At 42.5% G+C, this 25,000-nt stretch overlaps 2 protein-coding genes and 1 long non-coding RNA gene across 4 annotated transcripts in view; 2 read left to right on the top strand and 1 right to left on the bottom strand.

Annotated features, from left to right (window-relative positions):
* Nucleotides 1–4,206, top strand: part of stk11 (serine/threonine kinase 11) — a 30,318-nt gene extending 26,112 nt beyond the window's left edge. The window contains exon 11 of the mRNA XM_084412133.1: nucleotides 3,715–4,206. The gene's annotated coding sequence lies outside the window, so the exon portion shown is untranslated. The remainder of the gene's footprint in view (nucleotides 1–3,714) is intronic.
* A 3,774-nt stretch (nucleotides 4,207–7,980) lies between these two features.
* Nucleotides 7,981–25,000, bottom strand: part of cbarpa (CACN subunit beta associated regulatory protein a) — a 23,339-nt gene continuing 6,319 nt past the window's right edge. For both annotated transcript variants that reach the window (XM_084411343.1, XM_084411342.1), the window contains exons 3-10: nucleotides 22,652–22,797; nucleotides 21,912–21,973; nucleotides 19,842–20,007; nucleotides 18,661–18,832; nucleotides 17,473–17,604; nucleotides 15,166–15,352; nucleotides 12,718–12,913; nucleotides 7,981–11,936 (exon numbers count right to left, since the gene is read on the bottom strand). In XM_084411343.1, coding sequence (XP_084267469.1) covers nucleotides 10,454–11,936; nucleotides 12,718–12,913; nucleotides 15,166–15,352; nucleotides 17,473–17,604; nucleotides 18,661–18,832; nucleotides 19,842–20,007; nucleotides 21,912–21,973; nucleotides 22,652–22,797 — 2,544 coding nt within the window. In that variant the 3' untranslated portion in view covers nucleotides 7,981–10,453. The remainder of the gene's footprint in view (nucleotides 11,937–12,717; nucleotides 12,914–15,165; nucleotides 15,353–17,472; nucleotides 17,605–18,660; nucleotides 18,833–19,841; nucleotides 20,008–21,911; nucleotides 21,974–22,651; nucleotides 22,798–25,000) is intronic.
* On the top strand, nucleotides 19,911–22,806 carry LOC311291960. The gene is made up of 3 exons (XR_014627637.1): nucleotides 19,911–20,098; nucleotides 22,470–22,529; nucleotides 22,679–22,806. It is a non-coding gene; the product is annotated as an uncharacterized lncRNA (long non-coding RNA).

The raw sequence follows: 25,000 nt of genomic DNA, 5'->3' as shown, positions 1-25,000 counted from the left end.
GGAAGCGCTCCTTCTCCAGTCTGGTTATTTCGTCCACCACCATGTTCTTCTGCTGTCTCTTGGTGGCTTTGGACCAGAATTGCTGCGCTGCTCCCCAGCCCAGCCCAGCACGACTGGTCTGGACAGCCCCCATCACTTCTCGGTGTTGCAGACTGGCGATGGCCGCAGGATACGTTGGTACAGGATGTGCTGATAGCACCACACCTTGTGCTTCCCGGGCAGTAGACTCTGCTCAATCTTTGCCAGACCTTCTGCAAGTTGATGTTTGGCTATCTTTCCCATCCGCCTGTCTGAGAAGTCTGCCGTTGTACAGCCTCCCCAGGCTTCGCAGTGGTTTTTCGTCCAGCCGTGGAATGGGCTCCCCTCCTGCAACGAAGCTGTCCTGGACTTGCACGCCCATGTGAGAAGTTCATCAAAGCGCCTGAGGAGCCTGTTTGTACAAGGAGCCATTTGAAGGATGCTTGTCACATCGTCCATGTAGCTCCTCAGGGGTGGTAGCCTCACACCCGATGGTAATTTGATACCTCCAACTTCCTGCCTGGCCCCTATGAGCATTACCTCGAAAGCCATCGCAAACAGGATGGGGGAGATGGCGCATCCCATCGCAATTCCACGTTCTAACTGCTGCCATCCTGTCGTGTAGCCCTCTAGCATGAAACACAGGTGCAGGTTGCTGAAGTATCTGGCGATGATGTTCTTTACACAACCCGGGACATGGAAGAACTCCAAGGCGAAGTCAATCAACCTATGTGGAACTGAGCCATATGCGTTGGCCAGGTTCAACCAAACCACATGCACATCACTCTTCTCTCTCCTGGCGCGCTGGATCTGCTCCCAAATCAGAGAAGAGTGCTCAATGCATCCTTGAAAGCCGGGAATTCCAGCCTTTTGGCAGCCTGTATCGATATACCCATTTGTCATGAGAAAGTGGTCATTCTCTTTGCCAGCACGGAGAAGAAAACCTTTCCCTCTACATTCAACAAGGCAACGCTTCTGACCTGGCTGATGGTCTGGGAGTTCTGCTCCTTGGGAATAAATACACCGATGGCTTGCTGGGACTTGCTGCTTCCTCCAAGCTGTTTTCATTAGCTTCCACAGTGCCTTGACTACCTGCGGGCAGTTCTTGTAGAGCTTGTAGGGAAGCCCATTCGGCCCTGGGGCTGATGCTGACCTTGCCTTCTTGATTACCTCCTCCACTTCTCGCAACTTAGGTGGAGAACTATCGAACGGTAAAGTTGGGGGGGGGCTGGCCGTGGTACATACCCTGGAGAACCAAGCTGTGATGTTCGTTTGTTGTCACTGTACTGGCTCTTGATGTATTGCTCCAGCTCCTCCTCACTGACGTTCAGTTTGCCACTTCTCTTCTCGTCCAACAACTGCCGTGCATACTTGAAGGGATCTCTGAAAAAGTTGGTTCTCCCTTTCTCTCTTCTCTTCCTAATCCTCTCCACTCTCCTCAGCCTGGCGAGGTTTTGTCTGACCTCGTCCCACAGGACCTTCAGGCCTTCCTTCTCCTGAGATGCAGCCTTCCTCCAGTTCTGACGGAGCTGGCGCCTTGCTTTAATGAGCTTCTCTCTCTCTCTCTCTCTCTCTCTCTCTCTCTCTCTCTCTCTCTCTCTCTCTTTTCTTCCTTTGGCTGGGGCTGTGGGCTCTTTCTTACTGACCTCGCCAAACCATCCAGACTCTGCCACGCCACCCAGTCATTCGTTTTTGGCCATTTGATCTTGTCGCTCCTACCTGGCTGCTTTGTTACTAGTCTCGCGTAGCCAGACCTTCAGACTGACGGCTGAAGGTCTGGAATTCATAGAAGCTTTCTTTGGCCAAGGCCCGCCCATAAGGCCGTTTGACCGACATGTCAAACAACCAAATACAGTTCGTTTCGTTCAGCGTCACGTTTCGGGGCGTGGAAATGTCCCCACAACAACAGACCGGCGTGCAACAAGTCAGTCAGCATAGAAAATCAAAGAAGGAGAAGAAAACAAGCAGTAAGTCATTTAGTCTCAGCCTCAGACGTCACGCCCACGGAACGTTGGCTAAACGTCTGATGCATATGGTACACTTAACTGGAAACGCGGCTGATATCCCCTTCTCAGTTAGGTACTTCACTTGATCTTCCATAATAGATAGGAGGGGACACACAACTAGTAAAATTGGATCTGCTGGGAATCCTTCTAAATGCTGACAAAGGGTCGGCCAGGCTTGGAAAATAATACTCTTCCCAAATCCCGTCGGCAAACAGGCTAAAATATCTCTTTTTGTCTCCACTAAGTGCCTCAAACAAAACTCCTGGACATCTCTTAAAGAGTCTATGCCGTGAACCTCGCATACTTTTGAGAATCCTACGTTTAGCTGATCTTGATAAATGCTCATTGTCACTCATGTAAACACAACAGTTTTTCTTCCGCAATCACACTTCTGCGCTTTGTTTCCCGGCTGACCGAAAATAAACGCAACACTCGCGCCCCCCAGAAATCCGATAAAATTCAACCAATCAGATGACGACTTCGACATTCCTGAAGTGTTTCTAGTTAAGTGTACCATATGCATCAGACGTTTAGCCAACGTTCCGTGGGCGTGACGTCTGAGGCTGAGACTACTTTACTACTGGCTTTGTCGGGTGTGCCTCTGGTGGGCTGGTGTCCTCGTGATCACAGGGTACCTTCTCCATCATGGGGTTTCCTTCTGCCACTTCAGGAGACTCAGCACCAGTGGGTCCTGCAACACTGTGGTTGCACTCCCGGCTTCTGGACCCTGGGTCTGCACGCAAGTGTTTTGTGTGTATATATATATATATATATATATATATATATATATATATATATATATATATATATATAAACAAAACACACAGTACACACACACATATATTATGTAAACACAAACTTTTATTTTGGATGCGATTAATTGTTGCCCAGCACTAATTTATTTATATATAAATATATAAAAACATTACATTACTCTATATATATATATATATATATATATATATATATATATAATTACATTACATTACATTACATTACTGTAAAATAATATGAAAATAAACGTAATTTTCTTTATGCAAATGTTTTGATTTTGTGATGAAATGTGATCCAGTCAAAGCCGATAAATAATGTATTATTTCCTTCAGCTGAGACTCTTCAGATGCGACTGTTCAACATGATGGTTATGAATTGCTTAAAATATAATTGAAATTACTTCAAGAAAGGAAAATACAGTTCAGTGCAACAAGTACAGCACAAGTCTGTCTTATCGGCTACATAAAATTATAATAAAAACATTATAATTGTGTGTTTGGGTCAAGCCTTTTAATGATGACTTTTGTTTTGTAATCAGGCTTTGTAATGTCAAAAATTTGGATTTCGATTTATCGGCCGATATATCGGTTATCGGCTCTCAAATATAAAGAATTATCGGTTATCGGTATCGGCCAAAGTATTCATATCGTTGCATTTCTAAAATATTACATTGAATTAAATTAGAATTTTTAAAATAGACTCAGACTGCAAAAGTCTTTAAGTTTATAACAACTTTATACGTTTTTTGACAGTGTTTGCTTGTATTTCTGTTTGTTTCGGCTGTTACTGTATGATCTCTCTCATATAACACTCTCTCTCTCTCTCTCTCTCTCTCTCTCTCTCTCTCTCTCTCTCTCTCTCTCTCCTCTCCTCTCCTCTCCTCTCTCTCCTCTCTCCTCTCTCTCTCTCTCCGCAGGTTTATGTTGTTTCCCAGCAGCCGATACTGAACGCTGTTCCCGACGCACACTTCTGCCATGATGATGATGATGATGATGATGATGAACTCAAACACACGGTGCCAGGACACTCGTTTCTCTCGTCTGGACTGACTTGACTTGAGAACGCTGTTAAAGAGTGGAGATGTTTCCCACAATCCCCCTCTGTCGCTGAGGCTCATCCGTTCAGTTCCTCCTGGATCCCGATCAGCACCGAAGACCTTCCGTTTAGTTTTAGACCGTCTTTTAATTTACAGTTATGAACTGCAGCTTCAGAAGCAGAGGTGTGATGTAGAGAGCATAAGCTGCAGATGATGATGAATATACGATGTTAAACTATAATCTGCATGCTGTGACGCGATTGGACGGAGAGCTGATCGCCACAGGACGTCTGGGTTCATTTCCCCATTTGGTTTGTTTTTCCCGATAATTATTTTTTAAGTATTATTTATATAAAACACATCCCAACTGAAGCTGAGGCTCATGGTCCTTTATTTGCATGCGTGTTTGATTGGAAGAAGGTGTTTGGCCACACGCACTGCATGCTGGGATGGAGAGGAATGGGGTTTTCGCACTACATCCAATGTTTACTCGTTTAATCATGTCGTTTCAAACGACGTTCACAATTCATTCCAAATACATGCATTTTCTTCTGCAAGTCAGCTTTATTACATAAACCGTTGAGAAAGAAAGCGCATGTGTATCCGTGTATTAGATCCGTGCATTAGATCCGTGCATTCGCTCTTAAAGGGACAGCAGCCTAATATTCCTGATCTAACGACAAACAGTTTGGAAAAGTATGGAAAAATTGTGTTTTCAGACTATTTTCTCTATTCAGTTTTCTGTATAAAATTATAAAATTAAGAATTTCTAAATGTAAGTTTATCTAGGGTTGTAGCCGTTCATTAATAAACACGCAGAATCGCTGTGAAAATACAGACCGGAAGGCAAAAGGCAGCGAGCGCAGCGCTGAGAAGGGGCGGGGCTACAGAAGGCCTATAAGGTGCTTGGATTTGACTTTTTGAAATGTAAGTCCTGGAAAACCCTTGAAAACAGCCATATTTATGAGGAGGAACTTAAAGTGCTTGAGTTATTCAGACAATAGATGTGAAATTAGTGTTTAATTTGATTGATAAAAGAATCTTTTCACACAAAATGAAGCTGCAGCCCGTCTGATATAGAGGCGTTTCTCACGGCTGTGAGTGTGATATTGCTCATATAAATATCCAAGTATATGATACAGCTTTAATTCTTCAGCTCAATCATATATTCATGAGAAAAAATCATTGATCCTTTCAATAAAGTTCCCACAGTCATTTAATCTGCTGCACTTTATTTGTACCTTTTTTGTTTTGTTTTTTTGGTTTATTTTTATTTATCTATTTACCTTTCTTTCTTTTTCTTTTTTTTTAAGGTAATAAAGATATTGTTTGATTAATGAGATATTTGATTGTATTCCTTGAAAACCAAAAAAGTAGTGCTTGAAAGTCCTGGAATTTAACAGTATCTGTACGAACCGTTTATCACACAAGCGTTTTCATCGCTAAAGTTATAGCGATTGTCGAACATGTACTCAAGGTGCACATTTTCATTACACAAAACTACTGATTGTACTATATCAAATATAATTCTGTATGAACAGGGTCTAAAACTAATATTCTACCACACCTGCCGGCCATAAATAATTTTCACCAGCCTTGAGACACAGATTAATCCTTATTAAAGTTACAGATGATTCAGTGAAGAGCAGCGGGTGATGTTTCTGTGTCATTTGTCATTTGATTAACATTAAAAACAGAACAGCATCAGGAATATTAGGCTGCTGTCACTTTAAGAGCGAATGCACGGATCTAATACACTGATACACGTGCGCTTTCTTTTTCATCTGTTTACGTGTACTTAAGTCGTATACGAGAATACTTGCTGGGCAGTTTACACAGTTTTGTGTGAATCGTTGAAGCACAAGAAGACGTTCACGTTCTCACAATATTGCATCGTTTAGAACTCATAAAAACGTTTCGGACATCGTGTCGGATATCCGCCAGAGTGTTCATTTTATGCCCTCTATATGAACCATTACTGTTTTGCTGTGTTCACGCCATGTCGTAATCACCCTGATTTCAAGATGACCGCACACGACGGAACTGGGAATTATGGGAATCTGCAGCGGTCACATGGTACAAAGTAGGAACTCTCTGAAAATTCCCAGCTTACAAGGTCTGTGAGGATGTGAACGCTTTTGGAATCTCGTAATTATGATGTAGCCTGAGCGCACTTTTAACCCTCTGGTGCTCTTCGTCACTTTTGACAGAACATTTTTACTTTTTTTTTTTTTTTTACTTTATCTGAATGGTATGAAACTTGGTAAAGGTTTTGGCACTTGCTGTGTGAACACACACACACACACACACACACAAATCCTGGAAATGATTCGAACAGGTTAAATGGTCCTGATAAAAATAGTCCCACTTGTGCTCCTCGCGGTCAGAAATGAGCGCATTGGAAATGAATGAGAGAATGTCCTCTAGTGGAAGCGTTTGGTACTGCAGCCGAACAACATCTCACTGAACGATCATTTACTGAGATATCAAGATCATATTTGGAACAAAACTTGTTTAGATGTATTGCTTTGATTTTCTTGCAGTTTTAGAGTAAAACTTGTTTTTGAAAATATAAAATATATATATTTTTTTTTATAGTATTTTTTCATAACAATAAATGTAAAATTCTGTAACCTTTAAGTTCACTTTTTATAAAACTTTTATAAAGTTTTATTTCTCTGGGCCTCGAGTGAGTTCACGTAGTGTTTTAGCGCAGCGCGTCTGTGTTGCACGTCACCACGTAGGCTCACTATTGGCCGACGCTGGTCATGTGTGTGATGCGTGTGACGTACAACCCAGATGCGCTGCGCTATCACACTACGTGAACTCACTCGAGGCCCAGAGAGAAGGAAATGAATAGTGGAATAAAGTCGTTATTTTGGGGGGGGTTTTGCGCACAAAAAGTATTCTCGTCGCTTGATAAACTTAAGATTGAGCCACTGGAGTCACTTGGACTATATTAACGATGTCTTTAATAACTTTTCTGGGCCAACAAGTTTCATTTCCTTAGAAGCCTATGGAGGAGTGAGACAGCACTCAGATTTAATAAAAAAATATCTTAATTTGTGTTCCGAAGATGAACGAAGGTCTTACGGGGTTGGAACAACATGAGGGTGAGTAATTACTGACAGAATCTTCATTTTTGGGTGAACTAACCCTTTAATGATACTAATACGGAGTTTGACGTGAGCAGCGTGAACATTCTGTGAAGCATCTGATTTTATGCAGAATGGGTGATGTGAGAGCGAAGGATCCCTTGAGCACCGCAGTCTGTTATTCAGTGTGTATCATCAGTGTTGGTGTGTGTCACCAGTGTGTCATCAGTGTTTGTGTGTGTCACCAGTGTGTATCATCAGTGTTAGTGTGTGTCACCAGTGTTTGTGTGTCGTCAGTGTTTCTGCACGCAGGACTCGAGTGCATCGACTCATCAGTGACGCTCAAACCCTGAGCCTGTGATCTTCTTCCTCTGCACATCCTCGAGTCTTTAAGTGAGCAAGTATTCCCATGATCTATACGCAAACAAGCCGGAAAACAAATGATTTTAAAATATAACACCATTATGACTCTGGATTCTGATTGGATGAGGCGTGTTTGAAACGGTTGTATAACTCACATCTGTTACATCACATTATTTAACTAAATTCATGAAGCAAAATAACTTAAACTACTCTTTGCTTTTCTTTTTTTTTTTTTTCAATGAAATGAATGTACTATATTTTAGTTCATAATGTTTTTTATTTAATGTTTTTATTTTTTGGGGGGGGGGGGGGGGGGTTTTATACTAAATTATATTTACGCTGAATTTATAATCCATTTATTCACTTTTTGAGCACAGACCTGAAAATTACAATTCCAACTTAAACTGGTAAATCTTGAACGCTTTAGAGCGACAGACTGAAGTTTGTTCTCTTTTCAAAGACGACACTCGGCAGATTATCGCTGAGGTGAAAAAAGTTTTAAAAAGTGAACTTAAAAAAAAGTAACAGAATTGTACGTGTATTATGAAAAATGCACAAAAATACTTTTTAAAATTTTTATATGAAATATATATTTTCAAAATCCTGTTTTACTCTAAAACAGCAAGAAAATAAAAGCCATAAATCTAAACATGTTTTGTTCCAAATTTGAGCTTGATATCGCCAGAAATGATCGTTCAGTGAGATGTTGTTCGGCTGCAGTACCAAACGCTTCCACTAGAGGACATTCGTCTCATTTCCAATGCGCTAGTTTTGACCATAGACAGTAAAAGAAATGGACACAGCGCCCCCATTGGATTCAACGGAGAAAAGTGAAGTCAATTAGAAGCACTCACTTCCTGATGGCTGAGCGTACTGCGCAGACTCACACTGAGCTTGACGACGTAGATGTGACGCAACCCGTCTGTCTTCTAGTAGCTGTTCCGAGAGAAATCTGAATCATCCACACGATTAATTCAAAGAATCTGCAATTATTATTGTGAGAGGAAACGGCAAGACCGTCCAGAAGCGGGTCATCTCTGGCGCGTGACCTCTGGCCAGTGACACGGCTGTTTCCATGGCAACGACCCCTTGACACCTCCAATAGCAAGAGCTCAGTTCCACAGCCTATCATTTCTAGCTCAGTTTTTATTTTTGCATTATATAATTCTTCGTTTTTTGTGTGTTTCCTTTTGATACGTGTGATCACGTCACTAAACCTCACCAGATGAATCTAACCGTTCCAACTACCCAGCATGCATCTGTCAGTTTGCCATAGGCAGTGGAGGTTAAAGTACTGGTTTACCATGAGCATTTAAGGAATCTTTTCTGTTTTCAAAAAAAAAAAAAGCAGATTTTTACAAATATTTTGAGTCATTATTGTTTAAATAAAAAGATAATTTAATTCAACAAACATGTACGTCTCATTTGCTTTGTGATTTAAATCAGTCAACCTGATTTTTTTCATGTTCTTTCCACAATAAACATGATTTTTGCATAAAACCAACAAAATTACCTTTATTGCAAAGGAATCATAATTCTAAAATGACAATTCAGAGAGATGTAGATGTACATACAATATCCTACAACCTACCCTGTGTTCTCCGATGCTATCTGAAAGTCACAGTACAACTATGGTCATAAATGTGTCATGTATGATATGAAAACGGAGATATTGAGGCTAATATCCCAGAATGCAACATGGTTTTGGCCCGGATCCGGCCCACGTCTGATAAACATGGATGCGGGTCGCTGTTTGGGATTCTTAGCATTAATGTTTTAGTAACGAGGACTTGAGATGTTCTGGACAGTGCATTGTGGGATATATAAGGATCGGTGATGATATCAGATCTCAGCCGTCATGGTTCGAAGCACATGTGAACGTGTGATCTAGACTGGTTTGATTAGAAATGACCCGAGCTGATTTCTGAAACGGTTTCACAGTGGACGTTCCTTTGACCGCAGATCAGTGTGTGGATCTAGAGTCCCTTAGAAGAGGAGATGAAGTTCAGTTGAGGTTTTCCAGCTTTTCCCCCTGGGTCAGTATGGATGCATCCGTACTACTCAAACTGGTATTTATTTTTTTAAAGGTGAAGTTTGTAATTTTAGTCACTAAACAGACTCCCGTCTGGAGCCTTTGTGCAATGTGACGAATGTTAATTATAATAGCCGTAATTTAGTTTCGTTTTGCATCAGTGTTGTTATGCCTGGTTCAGATTACACAATTTTTTTGTCTGTTAGATAGTCACTGTGCCAGATTACACGATTTTGACTCCTAAAAATCTTGTCCTGTCGTGGACAAGAAACATGTCAGACTACACGTTGCTTTCCAACCAGTCATTGCGAGCCGTCTCACACACACATTCACTCGCACATATACACACACACTCACTCACTCACTCACACGCTCGCGCACACACTCTCACTCGTGCACACACACATTCACTCGCACATATACACACACACTCACTCACTCACTCACACGCTTGCGCACACACGCTCACTCGTGCGCACACACACACACACACACACACACACACACTCTTGACGGAACCGTCGTGGAGTACCAAAAAAAAAATTAAACATGCTAGTCTTTTTATCGTGATGTCGTGAAGTAGTTTGTTCTTTGTTTTTGACAAAAAGTTTGTTGCCCACTATGACACACTATACGAGATGAAACGATCGAATCTTGCGTCCCAACGCCCGTTGTCGTTTGCGAATCCCCACGACACCCTACGTCAAACAGATCGGGCCAAAATCGGGCTAAAATCGTGTAATCTGAACCAGGCATTAAATTGAGTTGTTTTTTGCGCGATGATGACGTTAGTAGCACAAGCACCCTGGAGAAGGAGTTCGTGAAAACTTGACCTAAACTATTCTGTACAAGAACGATAACTATAACGATAACTATAATGGTGTCCACACCAGCAGACAATATCATTCTGTTAAATATAAGTGCATGCTGGGGTTTAGTCGTACGCCGCTTTAAATGCTCAAGCTCTTTAAAGTCTGATTCGCTGTCAATGTTTTTATCGTTCAAAAAAACTTCCAACAATAGTGTTCCTCTGTGTCGTTAACGTTACAGTTGTGGTGTGATGTTGCTGTTCTCCTAGAGTTAGAGCGATTATTAAAACTTTATGGTTATAGTTATCATTCTTGGCGCTTTATTCTTCAAGATCGGTTGAGGTGCGGCTTACGTTCACGACACACTCTTGACCTCCTCTTTGAGTCCTCAGATTAGAGTAGATGCGATCATCCAGCATGGATGCCAGTTTGTCTGACGGACTTATGTCAGTATAGGTGTGATGCTTGTAGTCCGAATCAGGCATGAGTGTGTCTGTGTGGGAATGCAAATGAGAGCTAAATGTGGTCATCGGCGGCCCGTCGCGGTCCACGACCTCCATGCAGGAATGTTTATGTGAGTCTGCGGGATTAGCAGTTGTCCCAAAGTCCTCCAGCATCCCACAATCCCTCGCACTGTTTTCCAGCGGTTGTGAGGAAAAGAAATGCCGGCTTGTGTTGTTGCTGCTGTTGTTTGCGTTTTCCTCCAGATCCGGACCTGAACTTCCAGCACCCGAGGGTGGACCAGCACCTTCCAGGTCCGGTCCGACTGTTTCCGGCTCGGGCGATTCTGTGCCCGCCGCTCCTTCGCTTCCCTCCTCATCCGCCGCGCTAGCAATGCGAGGCAAGGTACTATGATAGCGTGTGTCCAAGGGGTAGTTAGCGCTGTCGCCTCGGCGTAGCGGATAGCAGCGCTGTCGCTCCAGGGATGGCGAGTATCGAGCGGCTCCGGGATCGCTGTATTGTTTGCTACGCTGCCATTGCTTCCGGAGATGAATACGGGAACGGTGACGGTGTCGTAATGAGGGTGACCCCTGCTGGTCGAACTGGGGATCATGCCGTAGGAATTCGTTAAACAGCGCCTCTGTCTTCTCATCGATGCTGTAGTCTCGTCGGCGGAAGCGAGGCCTGGGTTGTGTTTCTTGGGGGGCCAAACTTACAGATGCCTCGTCTTCCAGCTCCTCCTTAAAGAGTCGCGCCTCAAAACTCTCGCAGACCGTGCCTTTGCGGCCAGAATTGGTGAAAAAGCGTCTGCGTTCGGATGCGGTCTTCGCAGAGCTACTTCCGAAAAGCCTAAGTTCCTCGGGAGCCTTGCAAGGAGCCTCGATTGAGGCGTATCCGCTGTCCATTTGCAGGAGCTTCCGGTTGTTCGTCTCTCCCTCAGAATCTACACTATCCCGTGCGTTTCTCCTCAACCCGGCGTCCCGGACCACATCGTCGTACGGCAGCTCACCGTCCCCGTCCATGTCGTCATCGATGTCTTGTGACTGGTAATTGGGGGCGCCTGATCTTGACGCTCCGGCTGAACAAACGCTGTCCGCGTCGCTGCGAGTGGAGTCTCTGTCGTTGCTGCTCAGGTCCGAGGAGGCGTACCGTTCCAGCGAAGCTCTCAAACTCCAGATGTCCCGGTACAAGCTGGGCTGATCTAGACTCTCCTGATGACTCGGTGGACCAAACTCTCCTGAAGCTCCTGCCATCATCTCTTCCCTGTCCTCCATCTCCTGGAATGAGGGGAACGCTGGAGTCGTGTCTTTGGTCACTGCATCTGTGTTGTGTTTGAGCTCCATCACAGCCTCTACCTCTAACCTGAAGGGGTGCAAAGACATGATGTCAATCAACACACTCCCCAGACAGAAAGGTGAACATTGTGATTAAAGGTGCAGTGTGTAATATCTAGGAGGATCTGTTGACAGAAATGCAATATCATATACATGACTATGTTTTCAGTGGTGTATAAAGACCTTACTTAATGAACCATTATGTTTTTATTACCTTAGAATGAGCCATTTCTCTCTACACACACCGCGGGTCTCCTTACATCGACATGTTTCTACAGTAGCGAATATATCCGCTGATAGACACCGCTTTCAAACGCTTTCATTGTAGCCAATCACAGACATATATGTTGAGCGTGTCAACACAATGGCCAATCAGAGGTGTTTAAGAATCCATCAAAATGCTAGAGGGAAATGCTGGTTGTCACATTTTTACAATTTTAGTACCGACTTGGTACCGAAGTCGGTACTTTGACAACTCTACATCGAGGATTGTTTTGGAATTGGACTGTGACTCCTGAAATTGAACAGTAAGGTGCCTAAAGATCCCCTAAGTCCAACTCTGCTCCTGGAGGGTCAATATTTTTAGCTCTAACTCTGCTTCAACACGCCTGAACCATCTAAATCACGGTTTTCAGGATTACTAGAAACATTCAGGAAAGCGTGTTTGGGCAGGTTTGATCTAAACTCTATAGGACATTGGCCCTCCAGGATCAGGATTGGATCAGGGGTGTTCAATCCTGATCCTGGACTTTTGTTCCAACCTGCAGGATTTGACACCCTGCCCTAACTCTGGGATATTGTGACTGTACCTGCTGAGGGCCTGAGGAGCTCCTGCATTGGCGTCTAAAGAACTGGCCGAGAGGCGTCTCGGCGGTTCCATCTGTGGCTGAGTGGGAGGTTGTGGCAACAGAAAGTCCCCGACTCCACCCTGCAAGTTTTCTTCACCCTGATCCAGAGTCTCACTGGCCGCCCGCTGCCTCTGAAACACACGTCTCCGCGGAGAACCTAAAGGAATAGCAGGAATATGCACAGATGACTCTAGTTGACTTAAGCCGGAGCAACACACTGTGCGATTTGGCCGTCTGAGATAAATGTTGCAAATCCTAAAAGAATCCTCTGATCCTAGGCTATAATCTGAAGTCTTTGATGGTTAGTTTGACATGTTCACCGACAGCTGATTAATGACCGTTTGCAATCGAATTTGACCTCCGACGAAATTCTGGCAGTGTCAGAAGATTTGACTCTCAGTCCTGCAGTGATTCTCCTACGACGACCATCAAATTATCTTCGTTTTTCAAGACAAGCTGTGACCAAAATTAACGTTAGAGATTTCTTTGTAGCCACCGTTTCAATCCTGCGGGTAACGCAGATCACAGTCACCGAACGCGTCACAGATTGATGATGTAAAACCATTTTTAACGCGTCTTGACTGCCGTACAGTCTGACATCAGTGACAACTGAGATCTTACAGTCTGAGAAGTAATTTTAGTACTTCAACTTTTAACTTTTAGCTCTTTAGGTTTAGCACATATTTTTAAACTTAGCTTAAGTTTTTTTCAGTTTAAGTGTTTCATCTAATATTTAAATTTTATTTCAGCTTCATTTCAGTTAACAGAAACATTACATTTTTAGTTAACAACCCAGACAGGACCGGATCTGGGCTGACACTATGTTGCTGTCTCGAAATAACAATGCTGAACTGTGAATTGCTAATAAACATTAAAAAGTGCATTACAATAGTTCATGTAACTATTTTCACATGATGAAGAAGCTCCTCTGCCTCACTAATGACCGCATGTAATGCAATCTAACGCTCATTAGCAGGAAATGAGCAGCTGTACTGACTGACCTTTCACATCAGGTGAAGAATAATGTGATTATTTAATTTCATTTATCATATCATTCCTTTATCAGGAAGCAGATTTGTCCTGCGCTCTTGGTTGAAGTCTGTGAGCTAGTCAGATCTCACAACAGTCACGTGACTTTAACTAGACTGAGCTACTCTCCCCGTATTGATCCGGTATTGATTCCTCTTCTCCAGGCTCATTCAGAGCTGAATAAAAGCTCTCATTGTTTAAGGAGACTGCCTTTGGACTGTGTGATTTCTGAGCAATACTGCAGCTCATATCATGAGGAATCATTATTGTTTAAGTTTCGAGAAACATCTTTCAGAAAACAAAACGGCCAACAAGAGCGTTTAATGAAACTGAACCGCAGTCAACTTTCACATCAACGCATATGGACAGTTTATTCAATTCATTTATTTGTTTATTAAAGCTGCAGTCCATAGTTTTTCCTCTCTGTCGCCATCTCTGTTCGAAATCTGCAATTGCAGTTATTCGCAGAATGATCAACTTTACGTGGGTTGTGCCTCGACACGGCACAACGCGGATGAATCCGATGTTTTGAGGAGAATGTGCGGCTGTCAGTCGCCGCCGGTGTGGATCCTGGCATTCGCAATCACAGATTCTACTTTTTGGAAGTATGACCAACATAAGAATTTTCACTGGAAAATGTCCTCTTAACAAGTAACATCCACTTTTGTTCTGACCAACTAAGGGGAAAAAAGCATTGCTGTAAATCGCGCCGATTAAATCTATCGATCGCTTATGTCTTTCCTGTCCAGCAGAAAAAAAGCCGTCCCTGCGTCCATTTTGAACCCCTTCAAAACACGGACTTCACGCCACCTTTCAAAAGCCCTTCCCATATTTATCCTTGTTTTCGCATGGACCGGTTGCAGTCTCTTTTTTTCTGAAGCCACTCCAAAGTCCGAAGTCTTTCGCAGTTTACAGCGGGTGAATCTCCAGTTGTCACTGGTGATTGTCATTTGAACCATTTCTGGATCCGCCATCAAATTGCTAAGTGTAATTATATCAAGTGCTGTGAGAAAAGGCTATAAATCTCCACCTCCACGTCCTCACGCTCAATAGCCTACTAGCCAAGACTCTTTATGTGTACAGATGTGACTTTATGTGTACAGATGTGACTTTATGTGTACAGATGTGATGTAATGATGCAAAGACATGCTCGAATTTCCAGTGGAAATCCACCAGTACCACTGGAGTTAGAAACATTATTACAAGCTTACCGTTGTGAATCGAGCTAAGGCAAGCAGATAGTTTTGAACACTGGCTGGTTATGTACTTGCTCAAAAATTTATTTTGGATAATTTTTAACCCCCAAAAAATACGGACTGCAGCTTTAATTATTATATACTTATTAGGAATTAATTATTCAATAATTAAATGATATTTCACCTCTCATATCAAGACTCGCTGCTCTTTGGATGGTGTCGAGTCTCCATTTCTTGACGCTGAAGAACGGACCCGCTCCCTCCAGGCTGGCGTGGCGTCTGAGCTTAGACAGGCAGTGGAACACGGTTCCCTGAGCTGGACAGGAAGTGACATCTCTGTCCATCAGCAGGCTTCTGCTCATCACCTCAATCTAGAGAGGAAAACCAGGAGTGAGCAGATGGTGGAAGTGAAGATGGTCACAGGTAACATGGCTGAATCTCAGGAAAACATCTGGCTCATATTACAATCCTTAATCAAATGTATTTAAAGGGGTGGTATAATGCCCCTTTTTACAATATGTAAAATAAGTCTCTGTTGTCCCCAGAGTGTGTATGTGAAGTTTTAGCTTAAAATACACCACAAATATTTTTTTACAGCATGTTTAAATTGTCCCTTTTTGAGGGTCAGTAAAAACGCGTCATTTTATGTGTGTCCCTTTAAATGCAAATGAGCTGCTGCTCCCGGCACAAAGGGCAGAGCTTCAAGAGCTGTGTGTGTGTGTGTGTGTAGCCACTCCCCAATCTCTCCATCTGCTACAGTAGCACTAGCCACACCCCCAATCTCTCCTCCTGCTACAGTTGCCACTCCCCAAACTTTCCATCTGCTACAGTAGCCACTCCCCAATCTCTCCATCTGCTACAGTAGCACTAGCCACACCCCCAATCTCTCCTCCTGCTACAGTTGCCACTCCCCAAACTTTCCATCTGCTACAGTAGCCACTCCCCAATCTCTCCATCTGCTACAGTAGCACTAGCCACACCCCCAAAATCTCCATCTGCTACAGTAGCCACTCCCCAATCTCTCCTCCTGCTACAGTTACCACTCCCCAAACTTTCCATCTGCTACAGTAGCCCCTCCCCTAAACTCTCCATCTGCTACAGTAGCCCCTCCCCAAACTCTCCTCCTGCTACAGTAGCCACTCCCCAAACTCTCCATCTGCTACAGTAGCCCCTCCCCAAACTTTCCATCTGCTACAGTAGCCCCTCCCCTAAACTCTCCATCTGCTACAGTAGCCCCTCCCCAAACTCTCCTCCTGCTACAGTAGCCACTCCCCAAACTCTCCATCTGCTACAGTAGCCCCTCCCCAAACTTTCCATCTGCTACAGTAGCCACTCCCCAAACTCTCCATCCGCTACAGTTGCCACTCCCCAAACTTTCCATCTGCTACAGTAGCCACTCCCCAATCTCTCCATCTGCTACAGTAGCACTAGCCACACCCCCAAAATCTCCATCTGCTACAGTAGCCACTCCCCAATCTCTCCTCCTGCTACAGTTACCACTCCCCAAACTTTCCATCTGCTACAGTAGCCCCTCCCCTAAACTCTCCATCTGCTACAGTAGCCCCTCCCCAAACTCTCCTCCTGCTACAGTAGCCACTCCCCAAACTCTCCATCTGCTACAGTAGCCCCTCCCCAAACTTTCCATCTGCTACAGTAGCCCCTCCCCCAATCTCTCCATCTGCTACAGTAGCCCCTCCCCTAAACTCTCCATCTGCTACAGTAGCCCCTCCCCAAACTCTCCTCCTGCTACAGTAGCCACTCCCCAAACTCTCCATCTGCTACAGTAGCCCCTCCCCAAACTTTCCATCTGCTACAGTAGCCACTCCCCCAAACTCTCCATATGCTACAGTAGCCACTCCCCAAACTCTCATCTGCTATTGTAGCCCCTCCCTAAACTCTCCATCTGCTACAGTAGCCCCTCCCCAAACTCTCCATCTGCTACAGTAGCCACTCCCCCAAACTCTCCATCTGCTACAGTAGCCCCTCCCCAAACTCTCCATCCGCTACAGTAGCCACTCCCCCAAACTCTCCATCCGCTACAGTTAGCCACTCCCCCAAACTCTCCATCTGCTACAGTAGCCCCTCCCCAAACTCTCCATCTGCTACAGTAGCCACTCCCCCAAACTCTCCATCCGCTACAGTAGCCCCTCCCCAAACTCTCCATCTGCTACAGTAGCCACTCCCCCAACTATGTACAGGCAAGCAGAATATAAACACAACACACGTTTTTCCATAGAAAACCATTATAAAGAAAGTACTCAACATTAAGGCACTTTAAGTGTTTTCAAACTCTCCATCTGCTTTAACATAAAGGCATTATGTTGCATTGGTTATAAAATTGTTGCTGCATACCCCTCTGACACTGGATCGTCTCCGCACCAGTCACATGACTGCCAACTATGAATTGTTGATGTTAGTTCATTATGTCACCGAATGAAATGGTACTGCAGCATTCCAGGGTTTCTTAGCAGTGATGATCGCAGTGACTCACGGTTTGTGATCGGGCAGGTTTGTGTTCGGCGCTGCTGTTCAGGGTGGAGTTGAGTGTGTCTCCGGGAAGAGCACAGCTGGGGCTTTGACTGATCCACAATCCTGGAGCCTCCGGCACGGGGCCCTCAGCTGGCTGCACACACACACACACACACACATTTTTATTTGCTCTGCTCCTCAACCTAGTGCACAGACTACGTAGGCTGCATTTTAAGGCATCATGCGCATCAGACTCCAGAATATGACCAGTGTGATAAAGAAACCTTTAGACAAATTCTAACTCAGTATCGCATCCATCCTTTATGGAGAAGTTGATCCCAGAATGCATTGAGTATCAGTGCAAGTAAGTTTAGCATTTTTGACAGAAAAATGTTACGTTTTAATTTTTTTAATTTTTTTACTTTTTTTGAATGGTATGAAACTTGGTAAAGGTTTTGGCACTTGCTGTATGAACACACAAACAAATCACGGACATGATTCGAAGAGGTTAAATGGTCCTGTAAAAAATAGTCCCACTTGAGCTCCTCGCGGTCAGAAATGAGCGCATTAGAAATTAATGTGAGACGAATTTCCTCTAGTGGAAGCGTTTGGTACTGCAGCCGAACAACATCTCACTGAAAGATCATTTACTGAGATATCAAGCTCAAATTTGGAACACAACTTGTTTAGATTTATGGCTTTGATTTTATATCAGTTTTAGAGTAAAATGTGATTTTGAAAATATATCTTTTTTATAAAACTTGAAAATAGTATTTTTGTGCATTTTTCATAATAAGCATAAATTCTGTTAGTGTTTTCACTTCAGCAATAATCTGCCAAGTGTCGTCTTTGAAAAGAGATCAAACTTCAGTCTGTCGCTCTAAAGCGTTCAAGATTTACCAGTTTAAGTTGGAAATTTAATGTTCAGGTCTATGCTCAAGAAGTGAATAAATGGATTATAAATGTAGCATAAATATAAAAAAATCCCCTAAAAATACAAAATATGAAAAAAAAAAACATTATCAAACTAAAATATAGTACATTCATTTCATTGACAAAAAAATAAATAAATTGACACGCGAAGAGCTCCAGAGGGTTTCTTTTGTCATTATTATCCACTAATGCTGTGTCACTGTCATTGAGAAAATACACACAAATAAAATATTGGTTACACTTTCTTTCGACTGAAGGCATGAGGTGTGTGTGTCACCTGGAATATGGAGAGTGACGGGTGTGTTGAGGGCTGTTCGGTGACCGTCACGCTGTTCTCCGGGGAATCGCACTCCATGATGGTGAGGATCTTCAGCGCCGGCGCCGGGATGTGCAGGTGTGTGAGACGAGCTTTCTTCAGGTGATGGAAGTCTCCTTCTGTGAGTGTGTACCTGAGAGAGAGAGAGAGAGAGAGAGAGAGAGAGAGGATCAGTATAGACTAGGGCTGCACGATTAATCGCAATTTACATGTAATCGCACTAAAACCGATTTGGCTTATCACAATTATGAAATGTCAATGGCTGTGATTATTAGTTATGTGCAGCTTGTCAGTGACGTACGGCTCAGTAAACGCGGCTCACTCTGAAAGCACTGAGTTTGAGTCGCTTATAACGTGCATTTGAAAAAGCAACACGCGTCAAACATCTTCCCAAAACATGAGAAGCATTTATGAACCTCGTCCAACAAAAGACAACATTCCTCCAAACTCACTTCATAAGGACAGCTGAGCTCCTCGTCCTGTGAGATGATGAGCTTCTGACACAGAATAAGGCAGTCGTGTGTTTATTAGTCGTGTTTAATCAAAGCGTTTCAATCTTCTGTTTATTCAGAGACAGAGAGTGTGATGCTCACAGGGGCTTCCTGGAGTGATACACACACACACACCCTTCTGCGGCGGGGCATATTTGGCGTGTGTGTGAGACGCCCTCTGGTGGTCACATGGTGCATTCACTACCGATCAGCCGCTGCTCTGACAAACTGCGCATAAAATAATCGCAGCCTTTGCTAAATCGCGAGCGGTTTCATTGTGATTAATCGTGCAGCGCTAGTGTAGAGCTCCTCTTCATTCACAAAGCTTGTTTTCACACCGAGAACCATAACTATATCAGCAGATAAACTAAACAGAAAAAAATAAATTATTAAAAGTTGACTTTTTTATGTCATGATTTTGTCTTATTTCTAGTGGTGTCAAATCGATGAATCACAATTAATAGCATCTAACATAAAAGTTTGTGTTGATATATATATATATATATATATATATATATATATATATATATATATATATATATATATATCGCTGTATAAATGAAGGTGACTTGACTTGAATATAAAAGTGCATAAATCATTTTTGAACTGACCGAAGTATTAGAAGTGAAAGCTTAAGGAACTGTCTCTGACCTTCGACCTTTCTCCTGGTCTTTGGCGCTCTGCTCAAACATGGCGGCCTCGTTGAAAGAGACCCGTCGCCCGGTGAGGGACGCAGACAGGAAGTGATCTGTGTTCGTGTCGCCATGACAACCGGAAGTGGACAGCGAATCACCACTCTCGAGTCTGATGGTGATGTCTGAAGAAGAAGAAGAAGAAGAGAAACCTCAATAATGCACATTAGTCTCTCTTTCAGGAGGATGATGATCATATACCCTATACAGTGTTGGGTGAGTTACTCTAAACAAGTAATTAATTTCATCTTCAACAGTGTAATTAGATTATGGTGATAATTATGCTCTTTTAAAAGTATTGCATTACTTATTACTGATTACTTTCTAAATCCTATATCACCCTCTAACTGTTGAACAACACAAGGATAGACATGAAACTGCTCTTTTAATTCTTTCAAATAAATATTATAAAATTGCATAAATTATTTTTGAACTGACCAATGTATTTAAAGGGCAAAGGTTACATTAAAAACATACATTTAAAAAAAAATTGATGTTAAATCCACTATTGTTTTACAGAATTGTTCTATAGTCTATACAGTATTTAATGCCATTACATCAGAAGTAACTGTAATCAAATCACAGAATAATTAAGAGTAATCCCCTACTTTACTTTTTCAAGGGAAAAGTAATTATATTACAGTAATTAATTACGGCATTACATCCAAAACTGACCCTATATTTATCAATGTTGTGGATTAAATGACTGCTAATCAAATATGGGATTTGTTCAATTCACTTCAGACTCTTTGAAACACACTATTTTTCACTTCAGAAAATTTATCGAATCTTCACTGATGGTTTTGAGAATTGTTTACTCTCGCATTGAACAAAACCGACATTTAAATCTCTTAATAGAATAAAACAATTAATATTTAAATCTCTTAATAGAACAAAAGCGATCGATATTGTACTCTATGTTCTGGACTGGTCTCGGCACTGGTGTATTGTTGCCCTATTGTTGGTTTGATCGCTTCTATTGTTCTCCTCATTTGTAAGTCACTTTGAATAAAAGCATCTGCTAAATGATTAAATGTAAATGTAATCTCTTAATAGAAAAAAAAAAACACTTCATTTATAGAACAAAATAAAACCGATTCATATTTAAATATCTTAACAGTACAAAACTGACCACCAGAATCTCCTGATTGCGACTGGATTCACTGATTGTGAACTGATTGTGAATCGCTCAGTGAATCGTCTGTGAATCGCTCAGTGAATTGTCTGTGAATCGCTCAGTGAATTGTCTGTGAATGGCTCAGTTAATCGTCAGTGAATCGCTCAGTGAATCGTCAGTGAATCGTCAGTGAATCGCTCAGTGAATCGTCAGTGAATCGTCAGTGAATCGTCAGTGAATCGCTCAGTGAATCGTCAGTGAATCGCTCAGTGAATCGTCAGTGAATCGCTCAGTGAATCGTCTGTGAATCGCTCAGTGAATTGTCTGTGAATGGCTCAGTGAATCGTCAGTGAATCGCTCAGTGAATCGTCAGTGAATCGCTCAGTGAATCGCTCAATGAATTGTCTGTGAATGGCTCAGTGAATCGTCAGTGAATCGCTCAGTGAATCGTCAGTGAATCGCTCAGTGAATCGTCAGTGAATCGCTCAGTGAATGGCTCAGTGAATCGTCAGTGAATCGCTCAGTGAATCGTCAGTGAATGGCTCAGTGAATCACTCAGTGAATCGTCAGTGAATCGCTCAGTGAATCGTCTGTGAATGGCTCAGTGAATCGCTCAGTGAATCGCTCAGTGAATCGTCAGTGAATGGCTCAGTGAATCGTCAGTGAATCGCTCAGTGAATCGTCAGTGAATCGTCAGTGAATCGCTCAGTGAATCGCTCAGTGAATCGTCAGTGAACCGCTCAGTGAATCGCTCAGTGAATCGCTCAGTGAATCGTCTGTGAATCGCTCAGTGAATCGTCAGTGAATGGCTCAGTGAATCGTCAGTGAATCGCTCAGTGAATCGTCAGTGAATCGTCAGTGAATCGCTCAGTGAATCGTTCAGTGAATCGCTCGGGTGTAAAGCATGTTCACCTTGAGCCGGCTGACTCTCCTCGACGTATGTAGTGTTGGTTTTCTCCAGGTCATCACTGGCTCTGAACATCACACAAACACAAACAACAACATCATAATGTGAGAATATCAGCGTATTCACCGTTGCACTCAAACATCTGAGATATATTGACTTAAAGTTTGTTAACACACACACACACACACGACAAGTTTTTTTTTTTTTTTTTTTTTTGAAATTGAGATTTATAAATCATCTGAAAGCTGAATAAATAAGCTTCCCATTGATTTATGGTTTGTTAGGATATGACAATATTTGGCCGAGATATATGAAAATCTGGAATCTGAGGGTAAAAAATAAAATAAAATAATCGAAACATTGAGAAAATCTCCTTTAAAGTTGTTAATTTATGTTGGTGATTGTGCTGCATTCACTCACACAAATATTAGTTTTATATATTTACGGTAGGAAATGTAATAAATATCTTCATGGAACATATCCTATGTATCCTAATGATTTTTGGCATAAAAGAAAAATGGATAATTTTGACCCATTCGATGTATTGTTGGTTATTGCCACAGATAAACCCGTGCGACTCGAGACTGGTGACGTGATCCAGGGTCACACGTGCCGATGAACAGGTTTGTCTAGTCCAGTATTTCTTGTGTGCTGATAGACCCGATATTGACCCGAATAACAGCATCTGTGTGTCTCGTGAGTGTGTGAACGAATGTTGAGGTTTTTGTGTTGTGTGGATGTTGACCTGGAGTATCGTCGCTCTCCTCGACAGCATCGGTGACAGAAGACCAGCAGAACGGACAGAACCATCAGCGTCCCGCCGGCGAACACACACACCATCACCAGCAGAAGCACGTAGTTCTCCTGAGAGCCCGACACCAGAGGAACGTCCTGGAACACACACACACACACACGCATGAGATCAGCGTCAAGATCACAGAGACGTGAGGAAACCCTCCTGTCAGGTTCTGTCAGGTCCACTATCCTCAGATACGATTGACAGTTAGCATATAGTTTGGATCGGCGGTCTGGTTCTGTTCTGGTTAGCCTAGCATGGATAAGAGCCGCAATAACCCTCCTCAGGGTGAACAGAACAGAACCAACATGAATGTATTTCAGATATCATTAATTAATAAAGATTTTAATGAACAACGAAGGGGATTTCAAAGGGGAGTCAGAATGCTAAATCCTGACCGGAGACAGTGGACGGTGGAGCTGGGGAGAGAGGAGGGTCATCCGCCATATCTGCTGATAATACTGACGGAGCTGATATATGAATACAGTGATAGAGGCGTGTTCCTACAGGTCCAGGATCAGCTGACGAGGGCTTGACTAACGAGACAGAACTGACTCGATCACTCGCTTTTTATTGTGTTTGTAACTTGAGTCAAATCTCTTAATACAATAGAACAAAAACGATTCATATTTAGAACAAAACTGATTAATATTTAAATTTTGTAATAGAACAAAACCAATTAATAGAACTAAAATCCGATTAATCAATAGCTTTTCTGTAATTTATGAACTTTGCAACATAGACATACTTATGGAAGCTTGTTTCCGCCACAGAATTAAACATTTTGAATAAAAGCATCTGCTAAATGATTAAATGTAAATGCAATCTCTTAATAGAACAAAACCACTTCATTTATAGAACAAAATAAAAACGATTCCTATTTAAATTTAAATTATAATAAAATTATCTTAACAGTACAAAACTGACCACCAGAATCTCCTGATTGCGTGACTGGATTCACTGATTGTGAACTGATTGTGAATCATCAGTGAATCGTCTGTGAATGGCTCAGTGAATCGCTCAGTGAATCGTCTGTGAATGGCTCAGTGAATCGTCTGTGAATGGCTCAGTGAATCATCTGTGAATCGCTCAGTGAATCGTCTGTGAATGGCTCAGTGAATCGCTCAGTGAATCGTCTGTGAATGGCTCAGTGAATCGTCTGTGAATCGCTCAGTGAATCGTCTGTGAATGGCTCAGTGAATCGCTCAGTGAATCGTCTGTGAATGGCTCAGTGAATCGTCTGTGAATTGCTCAGTGAATCGTCTGTGAATGGCTCAGTGAATCGTCTGTGAATGGCTCAGTGAATCGCTTCGTGAATCGTCTGTGAATGGCTCAGTGAATCGCTCAGTGAATCGTCTGTGAATGGCTCAGTGAATCGTCTGTGAATGGCTCAGTGAATCGTTTCTCAATTCTGAGAAAAAAAGTCAGAATATCAAGTATATTTCTCACAATTGCGAGTTTATATCTCATAATTCTGACTTTATAACACGCAATTGCGACTTTATATCACGTAATTTCTGAGATAAAAAGTCAGAATTGTGAGATTAAAAAGTCGCAATTACCTTTTCTATTTTTCCCTCTGTGGCGGAAACAAGCTTCCACACACACCGACTCAACACCGCTGATCTGAACACTGACTGTCTTCTAGTGCCGCTTTACAGATGAATATGAATGTCTCATGTTTGATGAAGTTTGCATCATTGATTCAGTTATTTTCCGTGAATCTGCTTTAGAAACTTTCTATGCCACTAATGCTGTCAGATTAAAGGCATAATTCACCCCTAAATGATCATCGTTTACTCAACATCATATTGTTCACTTACTTTCTTCAGTGGAGCAGGGGCTTAAAACGCAGATGTTTTGAGAAATGAGTTATTTTTTGTCCATATACTGACATGAGAACGAGTGAATGATTCATTTCATGGGTTAACTATCCCGGTTTACCACTCTAGAATACCGTAATATACTGTACCTTCATTAAATATACATAATTCATCTGTCTGGTAACTGGTAACAGAATGTACTGCAGACATCTGATGGTTCTTCAGTGTCTCAACAGCGCTGGAGAACACAATTAACTTTGTGAGAGATGATTGATTAATAAGCGATGACGACTGTACATAATCAGAAGTCTAACGAAAGAACTTCAGTTTGATTTCTGCGTCTCTCTGAATGCGAAACGAGAACACAGTGCGCTAAAATTAGAGACAGAATTAGGCCACCGAGGAGTGTGTGTGTGTGTGTGTGTGTGTGTGTATCTGATTTCACTTTCTGAGGAGAAACCAACCTAAATGTGAA

The sequence above is a fragment of the Rutilus rutilus genome, assembly GCF_951802725.1.
Source record: "Rutilus rutilus genome assembly, chromosome: 6".
Taxonomy (NCBI): domain Eukaryota; kingdom Metazoa; phylum Chordata; class Actinopteri; order Cypriniformes; family Leuciscidae; genus Rutilus; species Rutilus rutilus.
Note: the sequence above shows the minus strand (reverse complement) of the source record. Positions and strands in the feature narration are given on the sequence as shown.